Source organism: Xenopus laevis, chromosome 2S, assembly GCF_017654675.1.
Source record: "Xenopus laevis strain J_2021 chromosome 2S, Xenopus_laevis_v10.1, whole genome shotgun sequence".
NCBI classification, from domain to species: domain Eukaryota; kingdom Metazoa; phylum Chordata; class Amphibia; order Anura; family Pipidae; genus Xenopus; species Xenopus laevis.
The window spans coordinates 160,695,728-160,709,129 of NC_054374.1; the positions used below are offsets into that span (position 1 = coordinate 160,695,728).

General features: G+C 40.1%; 1 protein-coding gene across 8 annotated transcripts in view; it reads right to left on the reverse strand.

Moving 5' to 3' along the window:
- The window catches only part of LOC108710030 (teneurin-4), an 835,304-nt gene that overhangs the window by 40,612 nt on the left and 781,290 nt on the right, over positions 1-13,402 (reverse strand). For 5 of the 8 annotated variants that reach the window (XM_041584600.1, XM_041584599.1, XM_041584598.1 and 2 more), the window contains 5 exons: positions 10,292-10,553; positions 5,567-5,834; positions 4,612-4,755; positions 4,278-4,527; positions 2,645-2,665 (listed from right to left, as the gene is read on the reverse strand). In XM_041584600.1, coding sequence (XP_041440534.1) covers positions 2,645-2,665; positions 4,278-4,527; positions 4,612-4,755; positions 5,567-5,834; positions 10,292-10,553 — 945 coding nt within the window. The remainder of the gene's footprint in view (positions 1-2,644; positions 2,666-4,277; positions 4,528-4,611; positions 4,756-5,566; positions 5,835-10,291; positions 10,554-13,402) is intronic. The other 3 variants (XM_041584601.1, XM_018250378.2, XM_041584596.1) reach the window with 1 other exon arrangement.

Consider the following 13,402-nt stretch of genomic DNA (forward strand, 5'->3'; position numbering starts at 1 on the left):
AGATGATAGATAGATGATAGATAGATAGATAGATAGATAGATGATAGATAGATAGATAGATGATAGATAGATAGATAGATAGATGCTAAATAGATGACGGATAGATGGATAAATAGATGGAGAGATGGATAGCTAGATAGACCAACCAACAGACAGTCATATATACAATGAGACAGAAAACACAGATTTTGAGCAAGGGGAATGATCTGGTAGCAAAATGTACTTATCTATCCACAAGCTGGTTAAGTCATTTATCATGGGTTACATGAGGTGGCAAAGCTTAATTAAGACCTCAACGTAATGCACCGAGCAGTCATGGCAGGGCGCCTAATTATCCATGAGACACACTGTTCTAAAGGGAAGGAATGCAGCAAACTGGACACAATAACACATAATATCATTATTTATTAGGCTCAACTGCACAGATGAAAATGAGTCGGGTTATAACGGAACAATGAATTTTTTTTTTTATGCAATTAGGTAATTAGATAATAAAATATCTCCTGGTTCTTCTTTCCCACCACTCTCTGACAAAGGGGAGTTCTGCCTTTAAATCTAATTTATGTATATTATAGAAGCTTATAATCAAAGCAACTTTTCAATTTAGCTTTTATTTTGTAGTAGTTTTGTAGTAGTAATGAATTATTTGCTTATTTATTCTGCCTCTTGATTGATTGAGATTACAGAAAAAAAGAGCAGAGGCAAATTGTCTTATGGGGGACAAATACAGGCAGGTAACAATCCAAAATGGCCCCATATTAGTCTGTGCGTTGGCTTCTCCTTGGAATCCATATTGAAACTGCAGATTTAGCCAATGATCAATGTGATCAATATGAGCAGATTTCTTGGTGCCCATTACTAACTGGACCTTTTAAAAGGCTGTGTCTGGGCCTGCAGTGGCCAAAAGGGCCTACTGTTTACTGGTTTATGATCTGCTCAAATATAATCTGTATCAGTAATGCCAACATAAGCACAGGGTGATTTTTGTGTTTGGGGAGGTCTATTAAAGGCATTGTCTACAAAGATTTCTTCATAGTATCCCAGGGCAAATCCCATATACACAAAGCCCAAGAACACACGGCAGAATCATTACAGTGCTAATTTAATATACAGTTATGGGATCCATTATCTGGAAACCCGTTATCCAGAAAGCTCTGAATTACGTAAAGGCTGTCTCCTATAGACTCCATTTTATCCAAATAATCCAAATTTTTATGGTGATTTGCCTTTTTCTGTGTAATAATAAAACTAGCTTGTACTTGATCCCAACTAAGATATAATGAATCCGTATTGCAAGCAAAACCAGCCTATATTTAAATGTTTATTTAATGTTTACATGATTTTCTAGTAGACTTAAGGAATGAAGATCCAAATTACAGAAAGATCCGTTATCTGGAAAACCCCAGATTCAGAGCATTCTGGATAAAAGGTCCCATACCTGTACAATGCCCCACAGAATATATGACACGTTAAATGCCATTCCAATGTCATGTATAATGTCCATGGCAGGAAAAATAGCATTCCAGTTTTATGTATAATACCCCAAACCATATGTCAGGATGAATACAGTGCTAATTCCCTGTATCATACCCCAGAACACACGGCGGCATCAATACAGTGTCAATTTAATGCATAATACCCCAGAACAAGTCAGGATAAATAAGTGCTAATTCCCCAAATAATACCTATATTCTCTGTTGTAGAACATGCACTGGTGTTGGTTTAGGGAGGCTTAGCTTCCCCCAAAGTTCATGGAAACTTGCCCATGGCAGTCTAACGGGGATCATGCAAGGAGAACATAGCGCTCCAAAAGATGATGTCAGTCTGAATTCTTTGTATGATATCATCATTATACTGTAAGGCACCCACTACATAAAGGATATATTACACAGCGCTGGGTGGCATTATATATAGATTCTACCAATGCTAAGACATTTTTTTTAACAATTTTAACTGAATTATTTTAAAGAAGAACTAAAGCTTAACTAAAGAAGTATCTAGAAATGTTGCACATTATGATTTGGGTTTCTGTACCAGCCCAAGGCAACCACAGCCCTTTCGCATGCCCCAGTAGCTCCCCATCTTCTTTTCTGCTGATTCACTGATTCACATGCTCTGTGCTGCTGTCACTTACTGAGCTTAGGGACCCACTCACAATATACAGTACACATAGAATAGAAATGTCACAATATAAGGCTGATTAGTAATTAATACACATAATTACTACATGGCAGCACAGAAACCAGTGCAATTAGCATCAGAATTTAATAATCAGCAAACCTGTAGCATCAGCTTATATTACAGCGGAACCTCATTTTCTGCTGGATAATTAGTGACGAGCCCTAAGCTTAGCTTCTCAACAGCCAATCAGAGCCCACTGAGCATGTGAGTGTCACAGACACTTTCCAAGATGGTGACCCCCTGTGACAAGTTTGAAGTCCTGGATCATTGCTGCTATTGACAAGCTCAAACTTTAGGCTGGTGCAATAAGTTCACTATATAAAAGGTGGCATTTTTATCTATATTCATTTTTAGGGGTTAGTTCTCCTTTAAGTCCTGTAAAATGAATCTTTATAATTTATGGGGGTGAAGTACAGCCAGGAAGTAAAATAAGAGGATAAATAAATCCTTCGGAATAGCTTACCTATGTCTGAACTCTTTATTTCTGAGTGAAAATGGCAAGGCAGAGAGGAATAGAGGAAAGAAAAGGCAGGTGTTAGTAACAGAGAGAGAAGAACAGGTTAATAAAGCAATCAGAAACTACATGTCTTCATAACATGGAGACACAACAGAGAATCCTTGTGATGGACAGACTCTCCGAAGATGGACAGTGGTTGTACAAGAGAAATATATGTCAGCAGCCCCAATACTTTCCAGAAGACGGTGAAGCTGTGAAAGGCGCTTATCAGGCTCTCCAATAAGGACAAGTGTCCAAGAGGCAACAATCTGATTTATGGCTTTTGTGTGCCTGTGCCTGTCTGTGCCTGGTGCAGGGATTATTGAATTTGTCCTGCGTTCCTCAGGGAGCGCTCATTCCCTCGCCAACTAAATTTCACTTTTAGCAGGGTGACAGGATTGCTACTTGAGTTGCCACCTTAATCTCTTAAAAGCGGACACGTATTAAATCAACAGCCTATCTTGCTTATGGGAAATTAAATTAGACGCAGGCTGCAGATGGCCCTGGTTTTTGTGTAGACACGTTAAAGGAATTACCGTTCATTGCTAATTAGCCATTCAGCACTGGGATTCTAATGTGTCCAGTAAGGTGGAAGCCATATTTGCATTTTAGAACGTAAAATCGGTCCTATCTGTGCATCCAGGGGCGTAACTACAGAGGAAGCAGACCCTGCAGTAGCAGGGGGACCTAGCTGTATGAGGCCATCACTAATGATCTGTCCCAATATATCATATAAAAAATCAACTTACCAATAGTATTTAGGGATGCACCGAATCCAGGATTCGGTTCGGGATTCGGCCAGGATTCGGCCTTTTTCAGCAGGATTCGGATTCGGCCGAATCCTTCTGTCCGGCTGAACCGAATCCGAATCCTAATTTGCATATGCAAATTAGGGGCGGGGAGGGAAATTGCGTGACTTTTTGTCAGAAAACAAGGAAGTAAAAAATGTTTTCCCCTTCCCACCCCTAATTGCATATGCAAATTAGGGTTCGGATTCGGTTCGGTATTCGGCCGAATCCTTCGTGAAGGATTCGGGGGTTCGGCCGAATCCAAAAAAGTGGATTTGGTGCATCCCTAATAGTATTAGGGCCCTAAATTAAATTTCCTGTAGGGTCTAGTAACATTCAACTACTGTGTGCATCATCTCTGTATTGTATTTATTTTATGCTAAGGGTAGCCCCTGGTTTATAGGGATACACTCATATTGGAGATCAACTCTTTCATTCCACAGCTACTATACATAATGTATATTAAAATGTATGTAAATAGTTGTAGTACTACTTTGGCCACTTTAGACAAACAGACATTTTTTCCCGGAATCCTGCCTGCTTCGCCAAGCCAGGTTGTCATTTCACCAGTGGGGCCCATAGGGCTGGTTGCTTCCATGGCAGCCATAGCATTGATCAGATGTTCAACTAACTGGATTTAGTTAAATGACAGCATGTGAGGGATAATATTTGAGCAGTGAGCAAGAGTATTTATAATGAAATGTTTAAGGGTGCTATTTACTAGACACGTCTATGAAACATCACCAAGCAACAAACCAAAATAAGGAAGCTACAACCTCGGGTGAGAGAGAATACTTTCATCCAAAACATACCTCAGCTCTAAGATGCTGGTGACATTTCCTGAGGGGAAAATCCTCCTGATGTAGTTGAAATCACCCACATAAATGCTTCCGTCTGGTCCACAGGTCAGAGCAACAGGAGCTAATAGCTTGTTCCCATCCGCAAGCCCATTACAGCTGGGACATGAGATGCTCCTTCTTCGCCCATTTCCCATGGTGCTGCCAATCACAGGGGGCTGCTGAGATATGAACTGGTTCTCCCCGTTGCCCTTGTGCAGGATGCCTATTGAACAAACACCACAACATAGGACTTTAACAGTCACCAGTGATTCTCAAGCCCCAATGAACATTCTCTTATTTCTCTTACCACTTTGTATATTGAGAGCATGATGCTTGTCCAGAGACCAACCACCCAACTTAGACGACTCTTTTTCATAGCCTTGAAGTACAGCGGTTCTCTTCTCCCAGAGGATCATGTCTGGACAGGACTCATATTCATACCCCACAGAAACTGAAAGGGAAAATAGAACTGACCTAAATTTCCTGGATAATACTATGGGTGCCAATTAAGGAAAACATTGATGGTGGCAAGAGACATAATAACTTGAAATATCTTCACATTAATGTGGCTCCTCTAAAGTCTGTTCTGAATTCCTAATGGTGGCATTCATTTTCAAGAACATATAGATCTGAGGGAAAAAAATGCTGTCGGAATGATATTAAATGTAATAGGTTTCGTCAATAGACTGATTGAAGTCTTAGGAAAATTTTTTAGATCTCTCTTTGGCTGGGACACAAAAATAGGTGCAGAATATTATAATTTGATACTTCATGTATATTCCAAAAGACTGACAAATAAAGAGCATGCCCAAAAGGAATTCAAGATTTTTTGCAATAAAGCCTTTCAATTTACTTGCAAAAGCCATCATTGTACAGAAATTTTTGGCTGGATCAAGTAGGAACACTATTACTATTAGCTAACAATAGTGATGGGCAAATTTATTCGCCAGGCATGAGTTTGAGGCAAATTTCCGCATTTCGCCACCTGAGAATTTTTTGGCGAAACTGCTGCAAAAATTCACTGGCGAAAACATTTGCTGTGACAAAAAGTTGTGCGTGTAAAAATACTCGTGCAAAAAAATGTGTCGCGCGTCAAAATGATTTTGATGCCCATTGACTTCAATGCGTTTCGCGAATTTTCGCCATATCACAAATTCTCACACATTTTTCTGGGACAGATTCGCCTATCACTATTTAACAACAAGAATCTGCTCTCACAAATGGTTAATAAAGGCAAACGTTTATAAGAATCAAGATCTTACCAAAAGCCTCTGACAGTCCATAAACTTTTTGGCTGTACACGTCGGTCTTATCCCAAATGAAAAAATAAGAGAGGTCAGGGGCTGCAGAAAACCACTTCCGGAAGAGGCGTCCCTCCACGGCCACCATCAGGTGAACTTTCATAAGGTTGAAGGGGATAGTGGAATGGGTCAGACTGATTCTGAGCACGGATTTGTAACCGGCATTCCGGCTGCTCAAATAACTGAGTCTGATTTTACTTCCTGGGATATGAATTTCCTCTTGTAGGGCCTAAGAAATACAAAAAGTTACATGCGGTGAGAAGAAGCTCTGGCATCCCTTATATGAATAGCAAGGTCCAAAATCTTTAAAACTAACCAAAATGTTTAGAATTAGTGATGAGTAAAATTTCTCACCATGTTTCAATGCTAGAAAAACTCCCATAGATTCTAATGTATAGTAAAAAATTAAAAAGTCACACTATTTGGGAAAATGGACATTTACTTCAATGCATTTGGTGTATTTTTGCGTTTAGATTAATTTTTGGTGAAGCAAAATGGGTTAGATTTGCCATTAGGAATAACACCTACAAAGGGTTCTCAATCAGTATGATACAATGTACAGTTAATACTGACTGCCTGGATAAACATGAATACAACAGTGTCCCCCCCGCAGCCTATCAACAGAACAATGTGAATGTAACAAGATAACAGCTCCCTGGTGGATATAAGTACAGCACTCAACAGTAAAAATCCAAGTCCCACTATGATGCCTCCAGTTACACTGAGTAGAAGAAACAATAGCATATCTGAAAACAGTTTCCTTGTGAAGTTCTGGCTCTTTCTGAAACCACATGACCAGGCAAACCTGAGATGCACCTACACAATAACAGCTTAAAAATATACACTAGCTGGTTATACAGAAATAAAATTTTGTATAGTAGAGTGAATTATTTATAAATCTGTAAACCTTAGAAGTATAAACTTGAGGGATTGTAGGAGTTGTATATTGATGGTAGCTGAAAGGAGGCAGACTGAACATTTGCGGCTTATATATGAACTGTTTATTTTCACGTATGTTGTGTTTTAATAGTAAAATCTAAAGGAGCGTGAAAACTGGCACATGCACATAAGCACACCGTGTCATGTTGACCCTGAAGGAGCTTTGCAGGCCACCATATTCTTTCTGTGTTGGAACAAGAACACTGAGTTCAAATTCAATGTTGCCATATTTCACTTGTATTTCTGTGCTTATCCTTATAAAACCTCAAAAAAAAAACCCTTATTACTAATTTTTCCCAGGGATATTTAATTTGCATTTATTTCCCTCTGATGTCTTTTTGATTCCAGAGGAAATAGGATTTAGAGCTCGGCGAACATGAAACGTGATATTATTATTTTGTAGGGGAGAGGAGACTTCATAAGAAGATATGTAAGGGTTTGTGCTTTCTATTCTCTGCACTGCCCTATATTCTCATTTCCTTCTCTTATTTTCTTCTCCATGTCTCCCATTCACTGATCTTCTTATGCTTATTTAAACATTTTGAGCCCTGTGACGTGCTTTGGTATCTTCACGCTGCTTTTCTTACCACTCACCTAATTCTTAAATGGGAAACAGACAGTAATCACAGAGCTTGTTGCAATCTCAGAACGTTCCGTCTTCCTCTGTATTTCCATTCATAACAGAAGGAACATTCTAAGACAATAAAGGGGACTATCACTAGTAATGGGCTGCCCTACATGGACGATTACTGCCTTATAACACGGTTTATCTTTTTAGTGGTTGTTTTATTCCGTTCAAGTCCCCCGATACAGGAAGACACTGGTGTATTAGCCATTGACAAACAAGGGAAAGTTGTGCTCACCACTAATTTTTAAAACCATTAGGCGGGGGTGCAATGAGGCTGTGACCACAAAATAAATATAGACAAATACAAGAGTCCTCTGCACTCAGCCCATTATAAATATATTTAAGACAGAGACATTTTGTGCATACTGCTACTGAAAAACGCCTTACCCTTTAAACAAAACAGGGATTGTTTGTCCATATATTGCAATATATTTAAGCTGGCCAACCTACGTCAAAGTTGAGTGCAGAGGACTCTTGTATTTGTCTATATGTATTAGCCATTGAGCCACAGCTCCAGGAATATCTAGGACAGGAGCTTTCACCCCAAATCTCAACCTCACTGACCTTCAAGTTGGACTTTCAGGTGTATCAAGGACAGCAAATAGTCATTATCCCCATATTGTACCCTACATGGCCTACAGACTAAGCCCCATCCCCTGCTCCAGGCCCCTACAGGGGGGATAGCTTAGGAGCCACTACCTTGAACGACATGAAAATATATCTGGGAAGGTTTATGCATTCAGATATCTATCTGCACTAACAAAACACACCAGTGTTGTAGCCCTACACCATGGATCCCCAACCTTTTGAAGCCGTGAGCAACACTCCGAAGTAAAAGGAGTTGGGGAGCAACACTAGCATGAAAGATGTTCTTGGGGTGCCAAAAAAGTGCTGTGATTGGCCATTTGGTAGCCCCTATGTGGATTGTCAACCTACATTAAGACTCTGTTTGGCAGTGCACCTGGTTTTTATACAACCAAAACTTGCCTCCAAGCCTGGAATTCAAAAATAAACTCCTGCATTGAGGCCACTGGGAGCAACATCCAAGGGGTTGGAGAGGCACATGTTGTTGACGAGCTACTGGTTAGGGATTACTGCCCTAAACAAAAACACCAGGGCAATCTATTTTTGCCCATTAGGGATGTACTAGGATTGTTGGTTGTTGTGATGTAGTAAGCGGTCTGGTCATGATACTGTATGTTTCATGGCACATAAATTATGGAAATACAACAGTAACATAGAATTTAGGCTATTGACCAAAGCAAGAACCAGAGCTTTAAGATCTGATAGGGCTGCCAAGGGATTACTGTACAGTGGCTCTAACCTAAAGCAATCAAATCAAGTTAAAACACATAGAAAAAACTGAGAACTGAGTGGGGATAATGTAATACAAGACAAAGCAGTGAGGTAATTGAATTTTGTTTCATGCAAGGTCTATAAATGTATACAGCATCTACTGCAGAACCTTTTTATTTTGCCATTGTCCATAATGCCTTCCCTTGGCTTCGGCCCCAACACAACAAGTCGGCTGATGCAAAATAAGGTAGATGTGTTTTTAAATTAGTGTTAAAGCTGCAGATCTAAGGCCTCCATCAACGTTAAGTGCTCAGCATTCTCTTGATGATGGCACTTTAAATAACGGTGCAGAGAGCTCTGTTTGAATTTGCTCCAACCAAAGTCTTCCATCACACTGACAGCCTCATTATCTATTCCCCAACGTAAACATCCTTCAGCAGTGTGGAAGCCATTTGTATATTCATTAGACATACACTGTTCTGCTTCAAAGTCTCTCCAGTTAATTATACGAACGACTTACATGTAACTGGGCGTCTCACCTTGAACAGTTCAGTGCCACGTGGTAGCAGAGAATAAAACATTTTTGGCATCCGGTGAATTAAACGGAAGTATATCAACTTTATAAGGCCACATTACATTTCTGTTTCTTTAAATAGAGTGGGCAGCACACTTTCCTTTTATGTGGGTTTGCATTTGTTGCCCCAGTGCTTAGAATCTCTTAGCAGTGACAAGCAACATGGCCAGTACAGCAGGAATGTTCTGAAAGCACAAAAAGCTATCTAATCTAGGAAATTGAGTGTGATGTCTAGAAATTTGCAGTGTGGTGTCTAGGAATATGCATGGTGTCTGGGAATATGCATGGTGTCTAGGAATATGCATGGTGTCTAGGAATATGCACGGTGTCTAGGAATATGCATGGTGTCTAGGAATATGCATGGTGTCTAGGAATATGCATGGTGTCTATGAATATGCATGGTGTCTAGGAATATGCATGGTGTCTAGAAATCTGCATGATGGTGCCTAGGAATATGCATTGTGTCTGGGCATATGCTTGGTGTCTAGAAATCTGCATGATGTTGCCTTGGAATATGCATGGTGTCTAGGAATCGGCATGATGGTGCCTAGGAATATGAATGGTGTCTAGGAATCCGCATGATGGTGCCTAGGAATATGCATGGTGTCTGGGCATATGCTTGGTGTCTAGAAATCTGCATGATGTTGCCTTGGAATATGCATGGTGTCTAGGAATCGGCATGATGGTGCCTAGGAATATGAATGGTGTCTAGGAATCTGCATGATGGTGCCTAGGAATATGTATGGTGTCTAGGAATATGCATGGTGTATGGGAATATGCATGGTGTATAGGAATATGCATGGTGTATAAGAATATGCATGGTGTCTCGGAATATGTGTGGTGTATAGGAATATGCATGGTGTATAAGAATATGCATGGTGTCTAGGAATATGCATGGTGTCTAGGAATATGCATGGTTTCTAGGAATATGCATGGTGTATAGGAATATGCATGGTGTATAAGAACATAAATCAGCTATTAATACCGGCTTTGAGTCAATTGTCCAATTACTTTTGAGCCCCTGAAATGAAGTGATTGTGTTAAAAAAAAGGCTTTAGTTCCTCACATTTTTCTGCAATCTTTTTGTTCAACCCAATGAATTAAAGCTAAAATTCTGCAGTTTAACTGCATCTGAGTTGTTTCATTTAAAATTCATTGTGGTCATGTACAGAACCAAAATTAGAAAAAAAAGTTGTCACTGTCCAAAGATTTATGGACCTCACTGTAACTGGTATGTACACAACTATACCTGGATTTCAGGTACAATGGGGCCTTTTGCTGAGCAGGAGCTGGCAAATGCAGTGAGCGGTGCTGGGGAGAGCACCGGGTTGGGACGGGCGAAGCTACTCAGGTCACAGCTGGGGATCTCATTCTCCTCATGGCGCATTGTGATGGTCTCCATAACAAAGAAGCGATCCCATGGAAGCCAAAGAGTGTGTTCTTGCGTAATAAACGGTGCCCGCTCAAAGCGGAGAGTGATAGAAATTCCTCCATTAGTCACAAGATCAAAACTGTATACAGGAAAGAGAAATATAAATCAATTATTTGTTTATAGCAATATCCTCCCATTCAGAAAATGATCTCATTGAATGCAAAATAGATTAGGTTATTAGTCGTCAATATATAGCAGAAAATCTGCCTTAGCCATGGTCCTTTATGGAGAACAAGGCAAACATTCTGAATAACACTCACCCCCCATCCCTTTAATAAAATAAACATGAAATAGAAACTGTTTGGGTAAAAATTCATTAAAACCACTGATCTGAGGTGGCCTTAAATCACCAGCGCATAAGCCAAATTGCATTTTGAGTCCCCCTGTTCTATTAACGACACAAATTTTGTCGAATGAGTCCTGAATATGACACGGTGCTGGGGCTGAGCTGATGAGACCCCAGGGCTAAGTGTGTTCAGGGCTTCATAACATATTCATGTTGATCGCTCTCAGATGGTTCTTTATGGCATAAATCTCATTCCTTGATGGTTTCACACTACTATAAAGCCTACTTAGCATGCAAAGCCAACTTTTCCAGCATAATCTCCTCAATGTGCTTCTCTGGCACCAATGCCTACAGCCCTACTAGTTTCCTTTCTCAAAGGCAGAGCCTGTTGTAGGGAAGGGCGGAGATGACAGTCTCACAGGAGCCCCCTGGGGCGATATAAATAATAGAACAAGAGATCTATTGGACTGTATAATAATACTTTGACATTTTGGTTAAATACATCAGGGATGTCCATCTTCAGCTGTTGGGTTCTATCATTTTTTTCCCCCTTGGATTATGGCCTCAGTCTTCTAAAACTGCAGTAAATACTCTTATCTCTGCCCTGTATAAAGCGCCAGCATGTTCTGCGGTTCTCCCTTCAATGTAGGAAGCTGGCTGCCGAACCATTACACTCAACACACAGTTTCAAGCACAATAATATTAAATAACCTATTGATTTAAAATTTTAAGAGTGATAGCTCTAAGCAAGTCACCCTTCTAGACAACCCATATGGAAAGTTGATTCGGTTCGAAATTCAGCCAGGATTCAGCCTTTTTCAGCAGGATTCGGCCAAACCGAATTTGCATATGCATATTAGGGGCGGGGAGGGAAAATCTCATGACTTTTTGTCACACCCCTTATTTGCATATGCAAATTAGGATTTGGATTCAGTTTGGTATTCTGTCTGATCTTTTGCGGAGGATTCGGGGGTTTGGCCGAATCCAAAATAGTGAATAGTAAAAACCTTAGAAGCAAAATATGACTTTACCACCAGAAAGCTTGCTTTACATAGAGCTCTAAGATACATGACGTTTATGTTACTGTCTCAATCTTGCTCCAATATATTCAAGTAGTACTTCTACTACCCTCTTTTGCTGCTGAAGGGAGGTTTATCCCCCCGAAACGTTGATCACGAGGTGATATAATAAAGAGGGGTGTCCCCCCAACTGCTGATCATAGCGTGTGTGCGGATCCGTTTCTTGTTTGCTGTTGCTAAGGGACCTGGCCGGGGTCAACGGAGAAACCAGCACCACCAACGCAGTGAGAGGAAAGGCGAGTGTGCGGTAGGAACATATAATACAGAATCTGTTTTGCCATAAATAGTGGAGACATAAAAACATTTTGGAGGGTTTCATGTGGCCATAGCAACCAACCACCATTTGTTTGGTTTCTATAGGTGACTAGGCCTTTTGGTACTCTTTGCACAATGTATTATTTAATTCCCATGGAATCCAGGATAAAAGGGGTACAGAAATTGGAGGGGAAGGAAGAACAGACTTAAATAATTCAGTGCTGCAGAGCATGACAGACTTAAGATGCCATTTGTCACTTCCCACCGAGACTCCACCGGAGTGTGAAGACATTCAACAGAGGATTAGAGGGTCCTATAAGTTTCAAACAACTATAGGCAAATCTTATGTTTTTTATGGAGGAGATGAGGAATTTAATTCACTGCTGTCAGCCTGTCTGTAAGGTGGAAGAATAGTAAAACCCCTGAAGTATTATGAACTTAAGTTACTTAACGTCTGAGAGTCTATCTCCTCTCTTACAGCTTTCGGTGTTAATAGGCATCAATAATCAGCGGCTTAGCAAGTCTGCACTGAGATACTCGGTGGCATGTAGGATTCGGCTTTGGGGGAGAAAGTTCAACTGTATAAATCCTACACTTGTTCTTCTATGCCTCAAAGTAGTATGTCAAAGCATTAATTTGCAATTGTACAGAAGGGGAAGCCCAGTTATATTATTCTTCTATAGCATTGGTTCCTAAATTGTGGGGCTAGTCCTCCTGGAAGAGCACAAATTGTAAGCCAGCTAAGGTGACATTTGAGAGGGATGAGTGTTTGTTTATTATCTTGGGTATGGTTAACCCTGGAATTATAGTACAGGTATAGGATTCATTATCCAGAAACCCGTTAAACAGAAAGCACCGAATTACGGAAAGGCCATCTCCCATAGACTCCATTTTAGCCAAATAATCCAAATATTTAAAAATGATTTCCCTTTTTCTGTGTAATAATAAAACAGTAGCTTGTACTTGATCCCAACTAAGATATAATTAATCCTTATTGGAAGCAAAACCAGCCTATTGGGTTTATTTAATGTTTGAATGATTTTCAAAAAAGCCTACCACTGCGTAAATATGCTAGTGGTTTAAAGTTTAGGCAATGGCACATTACAATAGCGTATTTACGCAGCGGTCGGTTTTTTAAAATCGTGCCACGGACCGCAGCGAAAATCCGTACATGTGTCAATAGCCTAAAGGTATGAAGATCCATTATTTGGAAATCCCCAGGTCCTGAGCATTCTGGATAACAGATCCCATACCTGTACATTAATTTAGTAACCATTCTAGACACATTTTCTTGTATCTGTAACCCTG